Source organism: Centruroides vittatus, unplaced genomic scaffold (assembly GCF_030686945.1).
Source record: "Centruroides vittatus isolate TY-2023 unplaced genomic scaffold, ASM3068694v2 contig_480, whole genome shotgun sequence".
NCBI classification, from domain to species: Eukaryota; Metazoa; Arthropoda; class Arachnida; order Scorpiones; family Buthidae; genus Centruroides; species Centruroides vittatus.
The window spans coordinates 63,532-89,544 of NW_027122270.1; the positions used below are offsets into that span (position 1 = coordinate 63,532).

At 33.4% G+C, this 26,013-nt stretch overlaps 2 protein-coding genes across 2 annotated transcripts in view; one reads left to right on the forward strand and one right to left on the reverse strand.

Annotated features, from left to right (window-relative positions):
• Positions 1-9,792, forward strand: part of LOC136977851 (regulator of G-protein signaling 7-like) — a 52,687-nt gene extending 42,895 nt beyond the window's left edge. The window contains exons 12-17 of the mRNA XM_067273436.1: positions 8,173-8,286; positions 8,401-8,526; positions 8,606-8,680; positions 8,750-8,861; positions 8,930-9,022; positions 9,096-9,792. Of these exons, the coding sequence (XP_067129537.1) occupies positions 8,173-8,286; positions 8,401-8,526; positions 8,606-8,680; positions 8,750-8,861; positions 8,930-9,022; positions 9,096-9,146 (571 nt within the window). The 3' untranslated portion in view covers positions 9,147-9,792. The remainder of the gene's footprint in view (positions 1-8,172; positions 8,287-8,400; positions 8,527-8,605; positions 8,681-8,749; positions 8,862-8,929; positions 9,023-9,095) is intronic.
• A 1,448-nt stretch (positions 9,793-11,240) lies between these two features.
• Positions 11,241-26,013, reverse strand: part of CCT4 (chaperonin containing TCP1 subunit 4) — a 36,750-nt gene continuing 21,977 nt past the window's right edge. Inside the window, exons 12-14 of the mRNA XM_067273435.1 lie at positions 11,660-11,894; positions 11,476-11,589; positions 11,241-11,407 (exon numbers count right to left, since the gene is read on the reverse strand). Coding sequence (XP_067129536.1) covers positions 11,390-11,407; positions 11,476-11,589; positions 11,660-11,894 — 367 coding nt within the window. The 3' untranslated portion in view covers positions 11,241-11,389. The remainder of the gene's footprint in view (positions 11,408-11,475; positions 11,590-11,659; positions 11,895-26,013) is intronic.

Here is a 26,013-nt window from a genome sequence, read left to right on the forward strand (position 1 = left end):
ATTCTGTTGACAGTTGACCTGATGTCATATGAACACAGTTTGGCAATTTCGATGCCTATTTTTAAGCTTCCAACATCAAAAACACTTAATTTGATATTACTGATATTACTTATATTTGCCAATAAAGTTTTCCACATTAACATAATTACAATTATAACAATAGTTGTCAGACGAATCTTGATTTATATTTTTTCTAAAACCACATTTTTGCTTGTTGAGTATCCGTTCACAAAACGAATTAAAAAGCATAATTTTCTTACATATTTTAATATGCGAATGCGTGTGGTCAATATAAAATTATTTTGTTATGTTCATATTTGGGAGTTGATGTCCAATTTTTGGCCATGATTATTTTTAGAACAACCGCTCTTTATTCTGATATGAAAAATTTCAAGTTTCGAGTAACTTCAAAATTATATTATAGAAATAGACTTCAAAATTATACTATAAACAACAAAAAAATTGTTTTAAAAATTATCGGGCTGTAATTTTCGAATTGCAAACCTATAAATTCTCACTGGCTTCCGTCTGTTTGTCTGTCCTTAATCTAGAGAATGATATTAGATAGATGAAAGTAATGTTTAGATAGGGAAACCTCAGGAGCAGGAGGACCCGATTAACTATATGCAAACTTCAGATAAATCAAATTTCGATCTTCATTCAACGTTTAGCCTCTGAAATTAGCACTAAATCGAGCGCGGTGTTAAATTAAAGCACTTCAAACAATAAGAGCTATACAGTCGAATTCCGATATAACAAATTCTGTAATAGTGAAATTTTCGGAATAACGATCGGCTATCGGTATCGTAAAACACAAATCTCGTTTTAGTGAAATCAATAATCCAGTATAACGAATATTGTGTCATCATGCTTAAAACTTCAGTACTGTCGCTAGGTAGAGGTTATCCACTTCAGTAAAATTCTCCTAAATTCGGCTCATTTTGGATTCAATTCATACAATGGACAATTCGGAAACAGCGCTCTTAGCGAAAATAATTTGTTGCCTGCATTTTGTAATTTATTAGTTATTACGAAGTTTATTAATTTTACGTTTATTTTATCATTAAAACAAACAAACAACTTGAGAAACGACGTCAATTTGCGTTAAAAAAATTAACAATTTTGAAAAAAAAGAGAGATGAGGAAGAAGAAAAGCGATGTTTCAAGAGAATTTCATATTGTCTCTGTGACATTAGTTTCAATTTTAATTGAGCAAAATTGACAAAAATTCTTACATATCGTTTCTATCATTGATGTCCCAAAAATTACTTTTTAATTAATAGTCAATGTTGAAAGATTTGTTTTTAATTATGCTAATAAATACGAGGCGCGTCATTCCAAACTGCGTTTTATCCACTTTTTAAGAATTTTGTTCAACTGTGCTATCCTATTACTAGTGTAAAGAAGTAGCATAATAAAATGCTTTTATTATTCAAAAACAAGCTTATAACATTCTACGTGCTGATTTATCAACCGATGTTAGCATCGAGCTTAAAGCTTTAAATGGCCTTATTGAATACTGAAAATTAAGCGAAAATGGATAATACACACTGGAATAACTGACGTCATACATGATACAATCACTTTTTAATGCGTCTATGTAGTTTTTTTAACTTTTTCCGTTCTGTGGACACCAAGAAGGCGTTTTTATATCAAACCCATTATGGTTTGGTCAGACCTACATTGGGGCGGCCAGATGGTAAGGGATTGGGCCTGAGAAATGCGGACGGACAACCCTCCGAGGTTTCTCGACCCGTTTGGATTTGATCCCTGGTTCCCAAAGCGTGTAGTCTACCACCTTAACCGTTGTACTACTTGGAAGATCTCGTTTTTTAGGGAGGAGTTCACATTTTGTTGTTAATTGCAATCTTTTTGAGTATTTTCTCCGTCAATTTAAGTAAATTTATCTCTTTTCTCCTTTCAAAAACCTGGAATTCTTATTTTTTCCTCGCCTAAAACTGTGACGGTAAAATACGTTTTTAAAAATTTTACGGGTTATAATGTATTTCTATGATGATACGAAAAAGTAATAAATATAAAACAGTAACTTTGCTAAATGTATTATATACTTAAAAACCAGCGATATTCACCAAAAAAAAGGAGCAAATTAAAGTCTAAAAAAACAATGAATAGTTAAGAAGAGCGCATAATTCAAAACTAATATATGACGAATTCCTCTATAAAAAAGAGATCTTATTATTAAGGCTGATTTAACCTCTTGTTATGGCACTCAATTCAGCAGATGGCGTTAAAAGTTTAATGCATTTTCCATGGGAAAATCCTTTTCAAAAATTCTCGAAAACGGGAGCAGATCGAACCAGTCTTTTTGCATTGCAATCGTACTTAATTCTTTTATTAATGCACGGTTCGGAATTTTGAGAATGGAATTTCTAAATTATAAAATTGAGAAATTCGATTCTCAAAATTCTGAATCGTATTGTTTGGATCTATCTGCGACCATTTTCGAGAATTTTTGGAAAAAGATTTTTCCATAGAAAAAGCATTATTATTTACGCCATGACGCTTGACTATATGAACTAAAAGATCAATTACTATTAATAAATTGTCACAAAGTGTAATCTTTTTTACACTTCTGTTACAGCAATTATGTAAAAATTTAAACATCTTGTTGTTATATCACAAGCAGCATCGGCTCCTATGCTACTAACTTGTAAGTATCAATAGATTTCCACAACCATTACTTAAGTACCGCATATTTTTTTATAATGGAAGATATAACATTAATAAAGTATATAACATAAAGAATCACATTTAATTGTTGCTGAATTTTGTTCCATAACAATATTTAATTTAATGAAAGTTTGACAGTTTTGTAAGGTAAACGTAAGGTAAACAAACCTTACGTTGCATTTTAAAATATTTTGAAAAATGGTGTAATTTTAAAATCAAATTGAACGTTAAATTTAAAAATAATAACCGCATTGTGTCGCTTCTATAACACATTTTTTAAAAAACGTTCCATAGTGACGTTCTATTATCCAGTCGAAAATAGGCTAATTATCTAACGAACCTGTTATTTAAAATGTATTATCGTATATCAATTATGCTTCGATGGACAGTACAGATTACTTAATTTATAGAAATATTAGCTACTCTCTGTGAATTTCTTGAAATCTCTCTTCTCAATTCTTCTATCTCTACTTTCTTATTGAAGGTAGTCCATAATGTTTTTGACAAAGGAATTTCTAGTATATATATATTACAATAAGTACCTAAAGTACCTTCGTTTTTCTGATGATCTTCGTAACTCTTCGCACGCTTTAGTAGCAACAATGGAAGCAGAGTGGCAAAAAGTTATTAAAGACATTTGCATTTAAATGACTATAAAATGAATTGCAACTTTCAGTCGTTAAATTATATCCGTATGAAGCCGTTAGTTAACAGAATACCGTATTGTCATTAGTTAACACTGATTTAAATTAAACATAATTTTGCTGCAGTTGCTTCGAAAGTATTGACGAAATTTTACTAATTCAAATAATCTTATAAGAATTTGGCTATCATTTTCGTACCTTACCAAAACACAGAAATGTTTAGAATCACTTATAACCGTGCTTTCGTCTATAAGCACTAAAGATTTCAAGTTTTGCAAATCTCGTTTAATTTTTTTCTATTTCGGTTTTAGCAAGGACGTTTATTATAATTTCTGAGAATTTTGTACGTTTTAAAAAACATCTCGAGCAATTTTGGAATCCTTAAATAATAATATGAGATGATATACAAATTATAATGCCACATTGCGTTCGGCAAAAACAAACTCAGCTCTTCGGTTTTTACTGATTTTGGCGGATATCATCTTTCATCGAGAATTAATGAGTTTTTGGTTTTTACCGTAATTGTCTTCATTTTTATATGCCCAATACTTCCGCATACTTTAAAAGTTTATTTTTTCTACGCCCATTATTTTAAGGATTATATCTGATACATTGTTGTTAAGTTATTAATTAGAACTAAAAATATTACCTTGCTTTGCTATCGTCACCCTCAACTTTTCTAGAAAAATTTAGTACTGAATCTTCCAACTATGATTGTTTAAACCTTTTCTTGCCTCAGAGCGAACAAACATCAGTAATTTTTCTCTTTGTCAGTATTATATGAGCTATCCAGTCTCTAAGAATTACTTCAACAAGTAAACTCCCTTCACTACAACACAAGATTACTTATCGGTAATCACACTACTCACGCGAATGATATCGCCCTCCTTCACTAGTTCTTCGGGAGATCGGGCTTAGAATTTCGCTATTTAAAATTGGGTTTACTGTTCAAAAAATCGGAATTTTCACGAGATTTCAAAAAGCCATGTTTACATTGAATTCTGTTTTATAATATAATTGTAAGTTGTTCTAACTGAACGGCCGTTGTATTTAAATCATCTGTTTCATTAATTCAAAATAGGTTTAACTTCGAGTGTAATTTCATTTATTTAAGTTTGTAACTTTATTTTTGCATTTTGACTAATTAACACTTTGATGACTAGACGTGGGAGCCAGAAGACTTCCGAAATTTGATAATCCCAGTAAGACTTTCAAGATTATTTCATATTTCAAATTCTTATTAATTATATTTCCCATTTTCAAAATTTTGCTGTAATGTGCTTCACAAAAAGGGGAATTCCTCACGAGTTGGCACCGAAGACGTAGCTAGACCAACTAAAATGGGAACGGCTTACCAGGGCATCTGGGGGTTACGGAATATCCCAGAGGGGAAAAAAGGTCTTGAGGCGAGCTCAATAAAATTTTTGAAATCTAATACTATTAAATATTTTTCTATTAACAACTTTTAGCACCGTTTTGAGTGTACATTAGTACGTTCAAAGTACATACATAACGGCAAAAATTTTCGAAATTAGCCTTAAAAATTGGTATTATATTTTTTTTACATAACTATGTAATATATAAACAGAATTTTGTCATGTGGAATAATGGGCAGGATGGCTTAAAGTTTTTAAAGGGTAACAGTAATGCCAAGCAGACCCTCTCTTGCTATGGGTCTGCTTGGCATTACTATTTATTAATGTTCTTATTAAACATACTCACGAAGATAGAAAATGGTTTCAGGAACGTGATTTTAACGAATGTAAATCTTATGTATTTTACCTTGGTAATAAGATCTACATACCAGCATAAATTTGAAAATCATGTAATTTTGTAACAATGCTGTTTGGAATGCAAAATCGCATATTTGAGAATTCACAGATACTGAATGGGTTTCCTAGTACAGTAAAACCTGTCTATGGCGACCACCCACGGTTCCTTCAAAAAGTGGCCTTTTAGACAGGTGGTCGTCCAATACAGGTGGTGCTTAGCGAAAATTACTTGAATGTTGTTTTTCTAAAAATATCGTGGAAATAAGGTAGGTTGATACAGAAACTATTGCACATGTACTGTATATGAGCTTCAAAAAATAAATTTCATCAAACGATGAGATCAGCCGATTAATTGTATCATGTATACCAGTGATTCTCAAAGTGGGGGTCGCGACCCCTAAAGGGGCCGTGAAAAATATTTGGGGGATCGCTGAAAAATTGATGCCAAATCAATTTTTTTTTCAAATATTTTATAAATTTACTATAGATTCATGTTTAGAAATAGTAGAAATAAAAAATATATAAAATAATTTTTACTTAAATAAATTGCACATATAAATAATAAAAACAATATAAATATTTAAATACGAGCCTAAATATAATATTCATAAATTTGTGCGCTATTGGGGAATCCCCCGAGTTCCACTCTCCGCCTAAACTAAGATAGAACAGTGTTGTCATTTGGAACGATGGTCGCTAGCAGCGTTGCGTCTGTAGGCAAGTCGACTTAGGTAGAGCGTCGATTATCCGAAAACCGATCAACCGAAAGCGTTTCAGTCGGCAAATTTGAATTTCCGCTAGTGCTGTGGTGCTGCAATATTTGGCTGTCTTGGGATACTCCGATGTTATTTTAGTTGATATGCGTTTTTAGCTGGCAGCCTGGCGCGACCATGAGAGAATACTTAAGGACGCGCCAGTATTTGAACGAGACTTTTTCCCATCGTGAATGGTAAGTTATGCTTGTTTTTCTGAGGACTGTGTTGTGCTGAATCGGAACGTTTTGAGACTAAATAAACTTCCGAAATATAATGTTTTTTGTTTTTATATTTTTCAGTATATTTATTTTGTTTGTGAAAAATAAACAAATAATTTTTTAAAAAATTTCGTTAGTCTTAACATTGACAAAAATTCAACGCAAAGCAACACGCAACGGAGAGAAATTTCAACATGGAATAGATTAATTAAACAAAAGAAATTAACTCGTCCTGAATTTAAATTAACCCCCCTCCCTCCGGGATGTTTTTCTACACATACTCATTCTTCGGGGGTCCTTTGAAATTTTTAAGTGCAAAAGGGGTTCGCGGACCAAAAAGTTTGAGAAACACTGATGTATACAATATTTTATACCCCTAAGTACCGTACGTCTACGGTAAAATAAATTTCGTTTTCCCACAGTTAAACTTCGCGGCTAACTGCCGTTGTGATAAACCATTTTCACTTTCTCTGATAATTTTAACCCGATCTTTTAACGACAGCACTTTGCATTTCTTTCGTTTTTCGGACAATTTCGAACAAACAAATTTCCTTTGTTGCTAGACTAATCCATTAACACCTGCACCTAATTTCAAGGGTTGGGGGAATTTTCCGAGGTGTGTTCGAACAAAAGTTTAACCGTGGGCGTAGCCAGGAAGGGGCATGGGTGGGCACGGCCCCCCAGTTAACCTGGTGCCCCTCTAGAAAATTACAGCCTCTACTAGGCCCCCATAACAAAACCCTTTTTTTTTTTTTTTTTTTAACTCTTTCCGCCCTGTGGGCACTAAGAGGGCCTCTTTTAGTAGGCCCATTATGGGTTCGGCCAGGCCCACAATGGGGCGACCGGGTGGTGAGGGACGGGGCCCGACATATCCGAACGGACACCCCCCGAAAAATTCCTGGGGATTATTCGACCCGTTCGGATTCGATCCCGGGTCCCCAGAGCGGTAGGCTGCCACCTTTACCGCTCGGCCATCCGGCCGTCATAACAAAACCCTGGCTACGCTAATGAGTTTAGGGTCTAAACTCTTGTTCGAAGGACCGGGATCGAATTAGTCTAAAGTTTAGACTAATTCATTATATTAGGAGGGGGAACGTTGTTGAGATGGGTTCGAACAACAGTTTAGACGCGGAAGTGGTCGCTTATTACAGTTGTTGTATGTTGTTTCCGACCAAAAATCGATGCCCGCAGTCGCGTTACATAGGTGGTCGTTTAATACGGGTAACTTATACGAAGACTCTATGTATAAACTATTCCGTGCCAGAAATTTTTGTCCGTTTTGACAGGTGCCCGTCGAATGCAGGTGGTCGCCTAAGCAGTTTTACTGTATTTAAGGGAAAGATCCATAAAAGTGCATTATTAGTGCTTTGCGATAGCGGTGCTATCTAGGAGTGTTATATGAAGATTATTTTTTAAACACAATCAAAAGTATAAAGCAAGTGAAACAAAATTTGCTATTTTTTAACATTAAAGTCAAAAAATTTTTGAACTAACGCACATTCTTACTTAAATTTTGTATAATCCTATAAAATTCTGTAATTGATGTTATAGTTAATCCACTTGTGCCAATATATATTTTCTTTCCAAATTCAGCCCAGAAATTATGGTTTTAATAAACAAACCATCTTATTTTTATCTTCATGTAAAAGTTAAGAATTGTTAGTGTGTATCTTTTCTGGAAGCATTTGGTTAAACCAGATTCTTCCAGAATAATAATTCTGTAAGAACTTTTTAATTATTATTTTTTTAAATGTCCAGCTTATTAAGAATAGAACTTTTATAACAAAAAGTTTTCAATTTTTGGATATGAATTTGTTTCTATGTCTATTCTTGTAGATGGATTTCATGTTATAATTTCTTTTCCTAATAAAAATTGATTTAATTATTCAGAAAACTTTTCAATTTGTAAATGTTTATTTTCTTAAAGCATTTTGAAATTGCAAATATTCTCATTTCTATTTTTGACAAATTTAAATAAAAGATGGCACATGCTTGAAATATTATCTTATGTAAAGAATTTTATAATTTATTCTACATAATTTTTGAATTTAATAATTATTATAAATTCCTAATAAAATATTTTGTATTTAAGATACCTCAATTACTATGAACAATATCAAGAATATGATCCATTTATTACAACTCCTGAAGCATCAAATCCATGGATTTCAGATAACTGTGACTTTTGGGAATTGGAAAAGCAAACGTTTGTAGACTTCTATTTGTTAAATTTACTTATAGTTAATTGTTTAGAAAGATTTTTACAGTAAACATTAATAATTAAAAAGCATAAACATTCAATGATTATATCTCTAAATAGGAAAGATATACCAGCAAGGAGAGTAAAAAGATGGGGATTTTCACTCAAGGAATTACTTAAAGATCCAGCAGGAAGAGAACAGTTTTATAAATTCCTAGAAAAGGAATTCAGTGCTGAAAATTTGAAGTAAATACTTTTTTTAATACTAATTAATGTAACAATTAATTAATTTTTTCAAAAAATTCATGAAAATTTATTTTTGAAGATTTTGGGATGCAGTAGAAGAATTAAAACAAGTACATTCTAAAGATATCCCTATCAAAGTTCAAGAAATTTGGAAGTAAGACTTCTAATTCTATTCTAAGACTATAAATAAAATTTTTGTACTATAAAATTATTATTTTTTCAGTGAATATTTAGCTCCTGATGCAAATTGCCCAATCAACATAGACTCTAAAAGTTATGAAATTACTAAGAAGAATATGGAGAATCCTGACAGATGGACCTTCCAAGAAGCTGCTGTAAGTTGTTTTTAATTATATTTCTTGTAAGTAAAACTGACAAATATAATACTCACTTTCAATTTTAGGCACATCTTTATCTTTTGATGAAAAATGATAGTTATGCCAGATACTTAAGATCAGAAATGTATAAAGAATATCTAAATGGTATAAAGAAAAAAGTAAGTTCTGAAATTTTTTCTTACATTATAACTCACATATTGAACTATTAAATTTTATTTACTATTATTACAGCAAAGCAAATTATTTATTCCAAAATTACCAAGTCTGAGTATAGGCTCTTGAACAAATTTTATTCTAAAAATTGAACTTTTTGGGACAGAATTGTGTTTTCATTCCCAATACCATCATTAAATGATCATATAATTTTCTATATGTATCATTTGGAGTGCAAGATAATAAGCAATATACTGTGTACAGTACGTGAAATTTTGCATTCTGCCAAATATTCCAAGGAAGTGCATTCCTCAAAAGATCAGCAGTAATTAATATGCCAAATGTTTTAATAATTATTTTCTATTTATTCAAAGTACATTTGACTTTGGATGATCAAATAGTTTACAAAGAGCATATCCACTTTCATTTTCATTTTAAATAATAATTTAAAAACCATAAATGTATAGTTTAAAATCATATACAAAAAACATTTCAATATTTTTCCATAGAAATGTATAGAAAAGCAAAATTTTCCACCATGTAAATATAATCAAATATATATATATATATACATATACATATATATAAAATTGTAAAATAAGCTTGATATTTCATTCCTGCAAAACTGTTTTTAAACATCATCGTGCTCTCTGTAAAAACGCATGGTTTTTTCATAATCGAACAAAAAGTAATTGGATTTAAGAAAGAAAAATATGTCAGTTAAATTTTTAAGAGCATGTGCTGTCTACTGTTCTTACAAAAACCCCAAAAATAAGTAAATGTGTGTGTGTGTGTTGTGTGTGTGTGATATATATATATACATACATATACATACATACATATAGTAAAAAATTATATTTATATTTCAAAAATACATTATGCCCATATCAAATTAAATTTTTAGCATTTCTCAATCTAAAATTTTGAATATAATAAACTGTTAATATTCTGTAATAGTTTGATAGATGTTTCTTGTTCAATATCATATATTGTATTGTGCATGGCTGTTAAGTACAAGAACATAAATGCCCTTAAGTGCAGCTGCTTTATGAAAACATGCAATCAGATGTACAGTATTTATAAATGTTAATATATAAGAAGTGTGTATCTTTAATTTAAAATTTTAAAATTTTGTTTTAACATTAACATTAACATTTTAAAGTTTTTAGATATACAATTATAATCAGTATTATTTAATTAACCCCTCTGCACTTTAAATAAAAAAGTTAAATACAGGGAGTATATGTATTTATTTTGTAAATTCCTCTTATACAGATTAAATCAATGATCATTTATTATTTATTTCATAAAATGTCCTAATAAGGGACTTTTTGCATAATTATTAATACTCATACATTCTGAATTAAAGAAGAAAATATTTATAACAATAAGTGCAAGGGGTTAATTTATGAAGTGAAACAAAACAGAATTTTACAAAAATAGTGCATTTGTATTCTAATTGAAATTTCAAATCAAACAAAAAATTAAATCCTTGAAATTTTACTTTATTTTAAATAACTATTTTAATAGTAAGTTGTTTGAAAAAGGGACCAAACCTTGGTAATTAGTGGCAGTTCTTGTTATAGCTAAATGGAACTTTGAAAATGACTACCGTGATTTTCTGAAACTGTTTAAAAAAACATTTTTTTTGTCGACAGCCTTCGGTTTCAAAGTTTAAAATAAAAGATTCAAAGTAATCAAATTATTGATCTCTCCACCAAAAAGAATAAGTAGAGAAAGATAAATAGTGTGCAAAAAATGTTTCGGAAAGCTTTACTACTGTATTTCTTTGGCATACTTTACTGCATACGTGACCCTAAACTTGCATCAGCAATTTGGCTTCAAAAACTAAACTGCCAATTAAAATGCTTAAAAATACATGTGATATATATTTAAAGAAAAGACTGCATTATCAGTATTGATGTATCTATAATCCAGTGCTTATTTGTACATATTCCAGTTTCGATAATCGAATTTTCCTTGGCAATCGACACAAGTAAGAAAAACCACAAATTTTCTTTCGATTTGTAAATAACGATAATATTGACTTTCCAAAATTTCAGCTACATTAATTTATTGTAATAGCAGTAGAAATATTAAATTTATCCTTGAAATAATTATTTGTATTGATTTGTCAGTAATGTTCCTTGTAAGAAAGCAAAGCATATTAATCTGTTGTGAATATGTATGCTTGAGATTAAAAATAAATTAAGTTAGAACAACTTTTGTCATAATTTTTGACATTTATTTCCATTAATATTATATAAACCAAATAAATTTGCATTAGAAAAACAAATGCCACACATTTTTAAACAATCAACATAAGCTACATTCTTGTCCAACATTAAATAATGTAGAAAAGTAATTTTACTTTATCCCATAGTTGTGACCTGAAAACAAGAACACAATTATTAATACAGAAATTAAGTTAATGATAAAGATCATGATATTCACTTACGATGTCGTCAATCTTCAAAATGCTCCGAACGGTCTCGGCTGCTAATGTCACAGCACTAATGGATACCAGAAGTGGCTGGACGACATTTTCTTCGAGAATATTTGTCACGGCACCCTAGAAAAAAGTTGGATTTTTCTCATCCGAATTGAAAAGCAAATTGTTATTTTACACGTCAAAATCATACCTTTCTAACATTGATGCCTGCGGTTTTATCACCTTTTGCATGTCTATTACGTAGTTCGGTCACGGTGGTTATCGGATTGAGACCCGCATTTTCAGCCAGAGTAGACGGAATTATTTCTAGAGCTTCGGCAAATGCCCTGTAACAATAAGCCTCCATGCCCGTAAGGGTGCGGGCGTATTCCATAAGCTTCAAGGAAAGTTCGATTTCGGGAGCACCGCCTCCGGCAATCAATGCTCTGTAAAATTTTACTTATTTAATATTGAAACTGCAGATATGATAAAATGATGATGATTGCTAAAAAAATGAATATTTTCTGTGATCAATTTACAAAACAAAAATACTTAATACTTTCATTAACTATTTTCCAGCTATAAATCTTATGAATATGTATTAGGATTGATCAAATGAAACCAGTTTGGAACGTGCCACATGGTCTGGCACAAGGGGAGGGGCATAAGCATACACCAATGAATAAGCAGGAAGAGGTTTGGTCATCTTGCACGCTTTGTTTTTGGTGTAGAGTAGTGAAAACATGGTCAGACATGGTCAGAGTTATTTGAAATCTATCCAAGGTCAAAACTCTGTGCCACCACTTTGAGCCAACCAGGAGACAAGCAAGCGTGCAATGGAAACACCCAGGCCTTTGCAGACCCTCATTTGAGCATCAATGTCAATCGCTACAATGCAACATTGGACAAGCTGCATCAAACCATGAAGAATAAGCAACCAGGCATGCTATCACGTAATGTGATTTTGATGCATGACAATACTCGACTGCATGTTGCAAACACTGTGCAGGATGCTTTGGCATGAAAAGTTTGGGATGTTCTATCTCCATGTGACTTTCATATGTTCAACCTTTAAAAAAAGCTCTTAAGGAACAATGCTTTAAAACTCTGATGTGGAAGTCAAGGAAGCAGTCCCCCAATGGTTAGAGAACCAATCCACATCGTTCTTCACGGACAGTATATGCCATCTCCCCAAACATTAAGTAAGATGCATGTCCGAATGCCGACGGTGACTTTTATTAACAAACAAATATTCCAGCTTCCTAATACAGGTAACCTCTGTATAACACGGTACTTCTATAGCACGGATTCACTCTAACACAGTTCGAGAATTGGGACCATCCCATATAACACAGTACTTTAAATCCGTGCTATAAAAGTACCGTGTTATATGGGGATGGTCCCAATTCTTGAGCCGTGTTAGTGCTATAACTCTGACACGGTTCAAGAATTGGGTAACACCTTCATACAACATAAAATGTACTAATAGTTCACAAAAATTATTATTTTCGTGAACTATTAGTACTTAAGTATGTAAATTTTCTTTTCTCCCCTTCTGTCAATACATGTGGTCCTTCTCGAAACTTGTTTCAGTGTTGCCAGATCTCTTCCCTTATTCTTCATAAGTGCTTAGCTCCATATAAGGAAATTTAGAGAGATCTTTTAACTAAAAGCAAGCAAGCAATCTAAAATAACATATTTTATGCAAAAGGTAAAGCATGGATCTGAAGATAATGCAGAAAAATGCTTAGAGACTAAGGATATCTTGCCAGAAAGAAAACACCCTTGGTTAATAGTGCTTAGTGATGATGAAGAAAACATTGTTTATCTTAATTATGAAAATATAATAGCATTTTTTTTAATTTTTGGAACCTAACCCCCCTTTTCGTACTATTTCTTTGTTTCGTATAACACGGATTCGCACAACACGGCCATTTTTGGAACGTAATGGTTACCTGTACATTGCTTTGTTTAATAGTATATCTGTTGATATGGCATGGTTTCATTTGATCAATCATTGCATTCAAAATCATTTTAAGATGATGATTATACATTTCTTAAACCTGAAAAGTTTTATATGAAATCAAAAAGCAAATAATTTTGGGATCAATCATTTTATTTGAATTCTATAAAATCCTATTATGATAGATACTAATTTCTTGACTTTATAAATTAGTACCACAACATTATTTAAAACAGTTCTATGCATTGTTTAACATTTTTGCATAATATGGTCGGGTAGCCGAATCGGATTCTTTTAGAAGGGTGATGCAATAATTTTTCCACTACAAAATTCTCCAGCAAAGCATAGCATATTTAAATAAATTGGACGCTGCCTACAACAGCAACTTTTGTTTTAACATTAAAAATTAAGAGAGAAAATTGTTTTTTGTAATATAAATTTCTTATTTCTCTGTTATCAGTAATATTGAAATACTTAGTGATTATGTAAATGCACAAAATGATGAAAATTAGTTTTAAAGTGGTTGTGAGTTATACTAAAATGTTAGATAAATACGACCTCAATAATTTACATGCTTAGGCTGCTTTTGGATGAGCCACTCTGCTGTACACAACAACCAAGTGGCATCGTGGGAACTTGCCACTTTCTACTGTAGTGCATAACTTTTATTTAAAAAAATATAAATATAATGGTAAAATTTGAAGATAGTGTTCCAGAACACTAAAAGTGAATAAATGGTGGTTCCTTTTTTGGACAGAGTGTCTTAAAATTTATTTTTACATAATTCTACAAGTAATGAAAAATAGATATATACAGGGCGTCCCAGAAAGATTTACTCACTCTTTGATTGTCAAATATATAAATATTTTTTTGTAAAGAGATGTGTCTTGACAAACACACAATCCTAAGAAGTTAAATCAATAAATAAATACATTAATTTAAAACCTATTATTAATCGTCTATCAAAGAGTGAGTACATCTTTTTGGGACACCCTGTATATTATCAAATCTAACTGTACAGTATTTAAATTTTAAAATTCCTCACATATATTATGAGAAAATAAGTTAATTTTTTTCAGCTCTTTGTTAGTACAAATTTTGATAAAAAATTTGCACTGAGTTTAAAAATTCTTTTAGTTTTTAAATATCAGAAAATGTAAAAACTAAATTAAACATAAATTAGTAGTAGAAATTATGATCTATTGTTTACTACTTTCCAGTGCTCTTTTAAATTTGTGTGGCCAAAAATACCAGCCTTCACGAGGCCGACTGGTAGCTTTTCAAAGGTCACGTCATGACCTAGGATTATTCAATGTGGCCACTATAAGCGGTCTGCGTGGAAAGCTCCGAGCCACAAGTGGCCGCAACTTGCGGGTGAGGATGCCCACTGCTGATGCCTTCTCAAAAGCGTATCTTCAAAATACACTTATTTTGACAAGACAAGCAGAGTCACCTGTCCGAAAGTGACTCGAGACATTTGATACATCAATAACAAAGAGTGAATCCCATCATCATAAATACATAATTCATTTGTCAGATTTTATACATTAAATATAAGCATCAATTTGCAAGTAACATTAAACTTTCATAAAATCTTATTTTCATGTAATAATCTATTGCAAAAAATTTTTAATTCTCAATATTATAAAGAACATATTAAATTTATATTGTCTCGACACCACATCATGTTTTGTGACTTCCTCTTCCTGAGCTGCATTATTTGATTTATCACAACGTTCATCATTTTCTTTAATAGATTAATAAATCTATTAATATTATAGAAAATGATGAACTTAAACCAAATTATATCTTACATTATAATTATCTATCACAAATTGTGTGTGTGTAATGTTGAAATTTTAAAGTATTTCTGCACAGAAGATTTATCATCATCAAAATCACTGCATATCAATTTGTTTCCAAAAAATGTTTTTGATTGTTTTCACACATTAATGCAAACATTCTTATATTATTAAAGTATTTTCTTCACCATTGTCTCCAAAAAAGGATTTCAATTTCTGTATACTCAGAATGATTTATCAGGATATAACGGCAATATTGTGTAAATCACTCCTCGATTACATAAAATTTGACTAACATAAGTCTGTCCTCGACATATCTCTTATCTTTGACAGTTTGGAAAATACTTTCCATGTATTTACATAGCAATAAATGATATAAATTACTAACTTGATTTACACACTACAAAAATAAAACTCCATTTTGACGTACCTTTGATAAATATTCATATTACATCATCATGTTTTAACAAATACAAAAGTGATAAAATTAAACTGAAATTCTAGATTAGAACTTCTACATGCATTTTTGAACTAACCCATGTTACTTTACATCTACTGAACATCAACGATCTGTGCTCTTTTGAAAGATTATCAAATTTATAATATATAATACTAGACCACAATGAACTTAAATGGCAATTTGCCTTTAAGTTAAAAACAAATTGCAGATTTCCCCTACGATAGTTTTTTTTTTTTTTTTTTTTGCAATTCTCAGAAATTCTTCATTCTCTACCCCACTTTTGTCTTTGTGACCATTAACTGTCTGGAGCACTTGCCCTTTAGTTCTCCAGTGTTTGATTCAAGATGCCACGGACAGAATTGATGCTTGCTAAAATTGATCGGCTAGATCAAATTAGAAAGAACCCCTTAGCACCAGCAACTAGTGGAGATGATGGGTATGTCCAGAAAAAACAATCTCATGCTTGATAAAGCAGGAAGACAAACTTTGAGAAGAATTCTTGTCATTGAGAAGGATAGACATCCTGCAAAAAACGCCAAGAAACAATCCAGAAACGGAAACACGAGGGCAAGGATCCAGAAGTTGACGATGCTCTCAATTAATGGTTTGCCGCTGTAACTGCAAAAGGTGTTTGTGTCAGTGGTTCAATGCTCAAACGTCAAGCAGAGGTCCTCGCTAAGAAGCTGAATCACCACATGGTTGGTTGTCTTGATGGAAATCAAGACACAATATCAAATTTAAGAAAACTCATGGTGAGAAGGAAAGTGCTGATGCCGCAAGTGCAGATGAATGGAAAAATGCCAAATTGTCCAAACTTCCAGATGAGATTGCACTATATTATCGAGCTACACGAGATGGCTTGTTGTGCTTTATCTGGTTTCAAGAAAGCAATAGATTGCGTAACTTTGTTGCCACCTGACAAATTCGAGCAGCACAACAAACAGAAGCTGTTAGTCCATTGGGAAAAGTGCAAAACCCCAATGTTTAAAAGGTTTTTGAATGGACGCCTTGCCAGTGGTTTACTATTCAAACAAAAATGCATAGACGACTTCTGAACTTTTTAAGGAGTGGCTTAAAACATAGGATTGAGGGCTAGGACGAAGCTGAAGAAAAGTTGTCTTTGCTGCACATCCTCATCTGGATTGCCTGAAAAACATCCTAATTGAATTTTTGCCTCCTCAGACCACTTTTTTGATACAGCCAATGGACATGGGGATCATAAAGAACTTGAAGACACTGTACCATGGACAACTGGTAAATTTTTATTCTCCAAGCAATTCAAGGAGATCTACTAACATCATCTTCAACCTCCATTGAAGTAAGCTTAAAGGTCAACATTCTCACTTAGGAACTGGATTGCCTGTATAGTTGGCGGAAGATAAGCAGCAATACGATTCAAAACTGCATTGGTCACTGTGATTTCAAGTACTTGGACTCAGCAATGCAAGCAGTTGCAGCAGACAGCAACAAGAATGACGTCAATACAGTTAGTTTTTACGAGTTGACGACAACCTTCAATGCCACATAAAAATGAAGATCTGGCAGACGGGATTGTGGCAGAAATCATGGCAAAAGATCTCAGAAGACCAAGAAAGTGACAAAGATGACATTCCTGAGCCTGAGCCAGTAGCAAGCTGTGATGCCAGAAAATTCATCGATGGACTATGGTGCTACTTCATGCTGGAAGGCAATGAAGGCACTATGTCCACACTGAATATCTGTGCAGTCAATCAAAAGAAGACATCAGGTTACACTGGACAGATTCCTACAATAAATCTGGTAAGAACACTTAATCATTGTGTACAACACAGCGTAAAGACGATGCATGTGAAATTAAAGATTAGCAAGAGAATCTTCCCATTTTCTAGATTGTACTGCAATGAATGTTTTTTTGTACAGAAAATTATTTCTTGTCATTAAAATGGTTTTATTGGTCAGAGCATGCGTCGACATAGCTCTTTAACATAACTCGTTATGCAATTGAGATACGGTATAACTTATCGGAATGCTCGTTTAGTAGCCCCAAAAAGCTCTGGTCCTAATGCTGTGCTTATTAAGCGGAATCGACTGTATTCCAATCCATATAGAAATATTTTAGCAGGCGTCAAACAAACCAAGAACGTGATAGTAGTAACAAGAAGAGACTTGGAATGCTGCAACCCAATGTTTGTCAACTGCTTATCACATCATTTCCAAATGTATTATAGTTAATTAGTATTTAAATTTTGTAATAATTGGGAATGTCTTATAGTACAGAAAATAAATAACTTTCCAATAAAAAACTTAAAGAAATTGCTGAAAATTAAAGCAAGCATATATACAAACATGTTCCAAATCACATGTGCACTACAAACTGCAGAGTTATTTTTTCTAGAAAAATGAAACTGAGTTCCGCAGCATGGGTTTTTCTATAGTATTTTGGCTCAACACAAATGCAGGCCTCGGAGTGTCATTTCCCTTCTGAAAAATTTGAGTGCAATAGTGACAAAACAAAGCAAAAACATGGAAGGAAAACTCAGCAAAACAGCAGTAAATGTTGTTTTCTTTTTCTTTCTATTGTTAGTTTTAAAATGTATTTAACCATATCTGTATAAACGGTAATATTTCCCATAAACCATGAATACTTAATAAGTCTTCGGCTTCTTTTGTAAATAATCAGTCATGAAAGATGATTTTATTAAGATTTTTCTGGATGTTTTCAGCTTCTTTTTTGCTTCCTCTTGAATACTTTTAACACTAACAAACTTGACATGTGCTGCCCGTATTTTATTCGTGTTCTTGCTATTAATGGGCTTCTCCAGTTTTTTGTTTGCTGTTTCTAACAAAACTTGGCCTATCTACTTTTTTCTGTTTTAAACTCTGCTGCAGTGCCATAATCTTTTCCTTGTCACAAACAGCTTTCTTTTGATGTTCTTCAAAATGTTTCTGTGCTTCCTCTTCTGCTCTGTTTCTCTTGTTCTTTTAACTTCGAGGCAGCTAATTTCAGTAGATGCTTTGTAATAAGTGCAAGGTGTGGGCTTTGGTCATACATGTTTAGTCCCTCCTTAACAATCAAAAGTGAATTAAGCATTCTTTCTGACATTGATGCTCTATCAGGAGGAAGTGTCCAGCGTGAAATTGAAAATCCCTGTTCCACATCAGCATTGCCGATGTCAATGCCGATTTCACCAATTTGGTTACACTGGGATATCTTGCATTCCCAGAGGAGTCAACCAATTTAAAATACTGACTCCAATAATAATCAATTCTCTCATCTGTTAAGTCTGTCCAATCATGCTCTCAACTTGCTCAAATTGAAGTAGCCACCACTAATCCTGCAAAGTATCCTCAACAATGTCACATGGAAGAGCTCTTGCAATGTCCTTACAAGTGCTTTTTTCACTAATATTACTTGGCTGAAGACATGTCAATGATTTCAACAGTTTGTATTGAATTGGAGCTTTTTCTATCATATATGTGGAAGCCACAACACAGTGTTTCTGTAAGCAACTGCAAAAATGCAATTAATCTTTTTAAGTTAATTTACTCAACTCATTGGCAACCTCAGCACAGAATTAAATCTGAGGAAATTATTTGCTAAGTCTGCTATGCCTGATAGTAATGTATGAAAGACAAGCTTCAAAATATCTACTTTCAAGATTCTAGTAATTAGCTTTAGAAGCAAGTCCCACAATTTGCTGTACAGATGTATTAGAAGTTCTTCTCTTTGAAAAAATTATGTATATTTTGTGAAAATTTCTGCACTTGAAGTACTTCTGCTTTCATGGAAGGAATCTTCAACAAACAAGACACATTTCTGTACAAAGCACTTGACATTATTCTTTGTTCACTACTACTTAAAGCATGTTCCTTCAAGTAAGTTATGCCCTCCCACTGCATCGTGGAATGTCAGCCAACATGTTGAATGTTTTATAAATCTATGCTTGAAGAACTTGAGCTTTTCTTGCACAACTTCATAACTTTCCCACTGAGCAGGCCATCCATCAGAAAATCTGTAAACTGCCACAATAAGTTCTGATGCATCTTCACCCAGTTCACTTAATGCTTTCAGATGTGTGTTATGAATAATAAGAATTGTACAGTACATGTTCCAATGTCAACAAGGCTTTTCTTGCAAATCCCCAGTACATCTTTCTGAAAAAGTTGTAACACTTTTTGGTTAACATTAGAACCATCTGATCCTACAATCCTATCATCAAAAATTTGTGCAATGACAGGTTGGCATCATCCATTGCATACACACTTTATCAGACTATGTTCCTGCATCTGCTCGCCCAAGAAAACATGTATTTAGGTGTCTGCAGACAACTTTAAGTTTTGGTCTCAACAAAAAGATCATCATTATGTGTAACTCTTTCTTACTTTCCACATTACAATTAGTTATGATGAAACCAGCAAAGAATGAAGAGTGGATTTCTTCTAGCATTTTTTTTGAAAATAGGGAACCAATGCTTCTGTTATTAAATAGTACAATTTCTTCTCACTCATTGATATTCCTTCAGGAAGTTTAGTTTTTGGAAGCATCACTTGTAATGTTGGAACCATAGTATTAGAAGCAACAAATGAGAAATTACTACATATTGTTTTCCTGGCCAATACAAGTTCTGCATGATATGCCGCATCTCTTGAATTATATAAACTCACAGTTGTTGATTATTCTCCAGTCACATTGTCGGTATCACTTGGAATTTCATCATTTTTTGATGGGCCTGGGAAACTATCACCTAGTGCAACTGTCTTGGCAGTACCTCTATGATCAAAAAGTGCTTCAAAACCTTTTCTCACTTGTATTTTGCAAAGTGTGTAATTGCATAATACATCAGTGTCTGAACTTACAGTTGCCCATAATCCTACTGTACAATCTGCCTTGTCCTTTTGTTTCAACCAATCAGTTCGGAATTTGCACTTTGGTAGTGTCATATTGAGTGGATTCAAACCATTCCATCCATCGTCTATAGTCTAACAGATTGACCAATAAAAATCTCTAGCGGAATGATATCGACAATCACAATTGGAAGTGAGTAAACATGTGTTGACCACATACTCGGTCACTTCTCTGCATGTGTTAAAATAGAACAGAAGAATAAAAATTACCAATAAAATAAAGCAATACTTAGAAAATTATTTTTTAGCATATTTTACCAATTTTATGTCACCATTTAAAATATTTAATTTGTCAAAAATTAACATTAAGTGTATTTCAAAATTTTGTGTATAAATTTTCCATTTTTGTAATGTGACTATTACAGTAATTTGAAATAAAATTAACAACTCTTATTACAAACAAAGTCAAACGATAAGCAGCAGAATACAAAACTTTAAACAGTTTCTGATCATCCGCATAATTTTTTTAATGCTTTGAGATGTGTAAATAGTAATTTAAAAATAAATCTGAAATAAACATATTAGTTTAATAAAAGATTTCATAAATAACAAGGAACTTTTTCCTGTGGATTAATAAGAAGCAACATTGTTAATTTAATGAATATGCAGACTTACAGGGCAGTGGAATTTTTTCAATTCCTTAACAATTTTACATATCTTCACATGTAAAACTATAAAAATCCATCTTTTATGATTGTTTAACACACCACTTCAATTTTTCCAGATTATACCTACCCTTCATTGATTTGAAACAAGAACTCTTAACTAGAATCTTACATTGTACTTTGAATACTTTTATCTATATCTACTATATATTTTACTTATTAACTCTTCACTGCCCAAATGCCGCACTGCATCGCCGTTATCAGTTTTCACACGCAATGCTACTCCTCCCCATACAGTTGCACGCCCCTACTACCCACCATTTTAAATACAAACGTTACAATTTAAATTTTGTTGGATAGAAGTTTGAGACTATCATTTATAGTTTACGATATATAAGCACAACAAATCTTGCCATTTGTTTGGTCACTCCCGTTATTGTAAACCTCCCTATACCAAACCGAATGTGAAGATGTGTTCGGATCAAGAGAGCAAGAGGAAGAGCGACAGACGGATTTCCATGACTTTTTCTGCTGAAAATCTTATTCCCTGACTTTCCAGGTCGGTACAGACCCTGTACATGAAAGAGATTTTTATTTCATATTACAGTAGAGCGTCGATAAGTGGAACCAATTGGGGACTGGGGTCCTTCCAGTTAATGATTTGTTCCAGTTTCCGACTTTGTACGAAAAAATACATTAACCTGTCCGATGTTCAAATTTCTCTCCGTTGCGTGTCGCTTCGTGTTGAATTTTCGTCGATTTTAAGCCTAACGAAAATTTTTATAATAATCATCGAGGCTATCGTATCGTTAAAAATTATTTCTGCATTTTGTACAAACAAAATAAATATATTAAAGAATATAAAAAACATGAAAATTATACTTTAGAAGTAAATTTAGTATCAAAAACATTCGATTCAGCACGACACAGTCCGACTGAAAATCGTTCCACTTTCCGGCCATTCCACTTACCGAAGTTCCACTTATCGACACTCTACTGTACTTAAAACCGCAACTGCTGCTCAGTGGTGTTTAGTCCCACTTGGGGCAGTGTATTTTCTTACAGAAAATTCTAGTCTGATAATTTGGCAGATTGTCTGGCTTTAAAAGTATTTTTGATTGGTCCCACATCTTCCTAATTAGGCACATGGAAATGACCTGAAAAGTGAATGCAAGTGAGAAAAGTGAGCAAACTCCAAGGGCTGCAAATGTGATCTAAAGAAGTTCAAAACCTGCAGATTTGGCGAGTATATGCATGTCCCTCATAAAAAAAAATCAAAATCAAGAAACATTCAAAACACCCACAAGTGCAGTCAGTGGTCTACCAACTCCAGCAATTGGTTAAAATAAGCATGTGTGGGGCCAGGCCGCAGAACGTGCGTGTTTGTTTTGAAAAATTATTTATCACAACATTAATCTTTATTACATACACAAAGTAAAAAATTGTTGTACAGATCAATGTAAATTGACAGTAATGTAATCTCAAGTGACATGTGCAACGATCATACAACTGGCAATTAGCTCATAGACTTTACGTAGCAAATTTTGACCCCAAATATCTCAGCCCGTAGCCGGAATTTTGAAATCCCGTCTATGCCATGACATTGGCCTTGCCGAGTTGTACATATCTGCAAAAAAATCACATTTAGTGGTGGTGCGATTGCAAACACAGACAAAATACCTTGTGAATTACGAAGAGCTCAGTTCAACGATTATATATAAAGGAACAACACCGGAGTGAAAATAAATTAAAACCAACAACTGTAGTGCCTTTGACCGGTGTGCTTCTCTCCTCTTTCTCTGTAAAACGCAAACGTTTTCGAACCTCGTTGGTTCTTCCTCAGGCGTAACGGAATTCTGTTCTACAAAATTTTAGAAAAAATTTGCATTCTGGAACGCTGTCGCGTGTAGCCGATGTCGTCATATTAGACTTGCGTGATGTGAGTACAGTCAAACCTGTTTTTATGCGCTCTTTTTATGTGCGATTTTTATTTGTGCGATTTTTTTAATGCGAATTTTTAATTTGTGCGGTTTTTTTGTGCGATATTTTATTTGTGCGGTATAGTTGGCGACTAGTCTCGTGCGATTCGTCATGTCTCACATTGACTTATTATAGCTAAATAAACTTATTATAGCATAAATGCACTTATTATAGTAATATTATTGCATGAATATGCGAAAAATGAAATAATTTACTTTTTAAGTCAACAAAACACCACCTAGACAAAAATATGTAAAACAGACGATAGACCAGACGATGCAGTCAAGTGCTGACATCTGTTGTCAATAAATTCTATTTCGTACGGTTTTGAGTTATTTTCTATGTGAGACTTTTTTTATGCGGTCCCTGTTGACCGCATAAAAAAATTATTTTTTTAATTGTGTTGCGAAAACTATTATTTACAGCCATTCGTGAAGTTTCGTGAGATTTTTTTTTAATGCGGTCCCTATCCCCCGCATAAAAACAGGTTTGACTGTATAGCGCTACGTCAGGGATCTGTTGAGAAAGGCTTCCCAAGCCGATGATAAGATGATCTCCTTTTTAAAATTGATGCAATGCGTGTTACTGCGGATGTTGAGTAAGATGTATATAGCTTCAAGCCATTTGAAGTGATCTTGTCGAAACGTGGGGTGAATGATTGCGGCACGGGTGAAAAGAGGCTCTATTTCTGGATCGGATGAATAGACTGCTAGGGCGGTGTTTTGTCTATGGTGTAATATGTCCGCTTTGTGCTCCTTGATCCTCGTCTGTATGTTGCGTTTGGTGGATCCGATGTAGATGGCTTCGCTGTTATCTCTGTGGTCGGCGATGGGTATAGAGTATATTCCCGGAAGTCTGTTTTTATCTGGAGCGTCTTTTCCGTTCCTAAGCCACTCGAAAATCGTTGGGCATCTCCTGAAAGCTAAGCGGATATTCTTTTTCTTCGCTATTTGGTAGTATATGGTCTTCAGTGCCGGATTGTAGGTGATCGGTATATATTTAGGTAGGGAACCATTGGAAGGAGGGGTGTGGGTGGAAAGAAGCTGTAGTGCCTCAAAGTTGTTTTTGCGTGCAATGTTGTGATATCCGTGTTGTTTAGCTATATTCTTGATGTGCCGCATTTCCGAGTTGAAGGCAGCTTGTGAGGAGGAATGCGTGAGTGCCCTTTTGAGTAGCGCCTTAAAGGCTGCCATCTTGTACTGCAGAGGATCACAGGAGAATGCGGGTATATATAGAGGTTCGGTAGATGGTTTGTGATAGACTTGCGTATTGATGGAAGATCCTTCTACAGTGATGTAAATGTCCAAGAAGTGTGCTTGGGTATGGTGGGCTTGATCCAGTTCTAGTGTTAATCCATATGGGTTGTCGTTGAAGGTGTCCACTAAGGCTCGGATATTTGAGATGTCCTTCCATAATAAAAGGATATCATCAATATACCTTTGGTAAAGGAGGATATGTGAGTGTTGAGAAGAAATGACTTCTGATTCCAGTTTTCTGACCACAAGCTCACAGAGGTCTCCTGCGACTGGGCTTCCCATAGGTACACCCCGTTGTTGTTGGTACGTAATGCCGTTGAATTTAAAGAACAAGTTAAAGCAGATCAGGTGTGCCATTTCTAGGATGTCAGGTTGTAACGTGCTGTCTTGAGGATCAAGGAGCACAAAGTGGACATATTACACCATAGACAAAACACCGCCCTAGCAGTCTATTCATCCGATCCAGAAATAGAGCCTTTTTCACCCGTGCCGCAATCATTCACCCCACGTTTCGACAAGATCACCTCAAATGGCTTGAAGATATATACATCTTACTCAACACCCGCAGTAACACGCACTGCATCAATTTTAAAAAGGAGATCATCTTATCATCGGCTTGGGAAGCCTTTCTCAACAGATCCCTGACGTAGCACTATACTCACATCGCGCAAGTCTAATATGACGACATCGGCTACACGCGACAGCGTTCCAGAATGCAAATTTTTTCTAAAATTTTGTAGAACAGAATTCCGTTACGCCTGAGGAAGAACCAACGAGGTTCGAAAACGTTTGCGTTTTACAGAGAAAGAGGAGAGAAGCACACCGGTCAAAGGCACTACAGTTGTTGGTTTTAATTTAGTTCAACAATTGTAAACAAAAACCTATCTGAAAGATATATTTGGACATGCTTACTGTAATTTCCATAAAAATCTTTAAGGTATTTATCCCAAGAGACTGGATTATTTTATGATTCTGGTTCATACAAAATAAGGGTTGTCAATTCAGAGTTACTTTTTGTAATGCTTTTTCCAGCAACTGAATGTTAAAAAATGTTCACAATGGATTTCTAAACCCATATTTGTTTTTATACGTGATGATTCATGCTTTTGTCAAAACGGTTATGTAAATTCCCAGAACATTCACTGATGAATGAAATTCCTCAATGTGTCAAGTGTTCAGCATTTAAGTATTTCTTGCAATGTAGCAAGGCAACAAGTACAGTAGAGCGTCGTTAATCAGAACGTCGTTAATCGGAATGGCCGGTAATCGGAACGATTTTCAGTCAGACTGTGTCGTGCCGAATCAAACGTTTTTGATACTAGATTTACTTCTAAAGTATAATTTTCATGTTTTTTATATTTTTCGATATATTTATTTTGTTTGTACAAAATGCAGAAATAATTTTTAACGATACGATAGCCTCGATTATTATTATAAAAATTTTCGTTAGGCTTAAAATCGATGAAAATTCAACACGAAGCGACACGCAACGGAGAAAAATTTGAACATCGGACAGGTTAATATATTTTTCCGTACAAAGTCGGTAATCGGAACAACCCCAGTCCCCAATTGACTCCGATTTTCAACGCTCTACTGTATTGCCAAGTCTGACCCT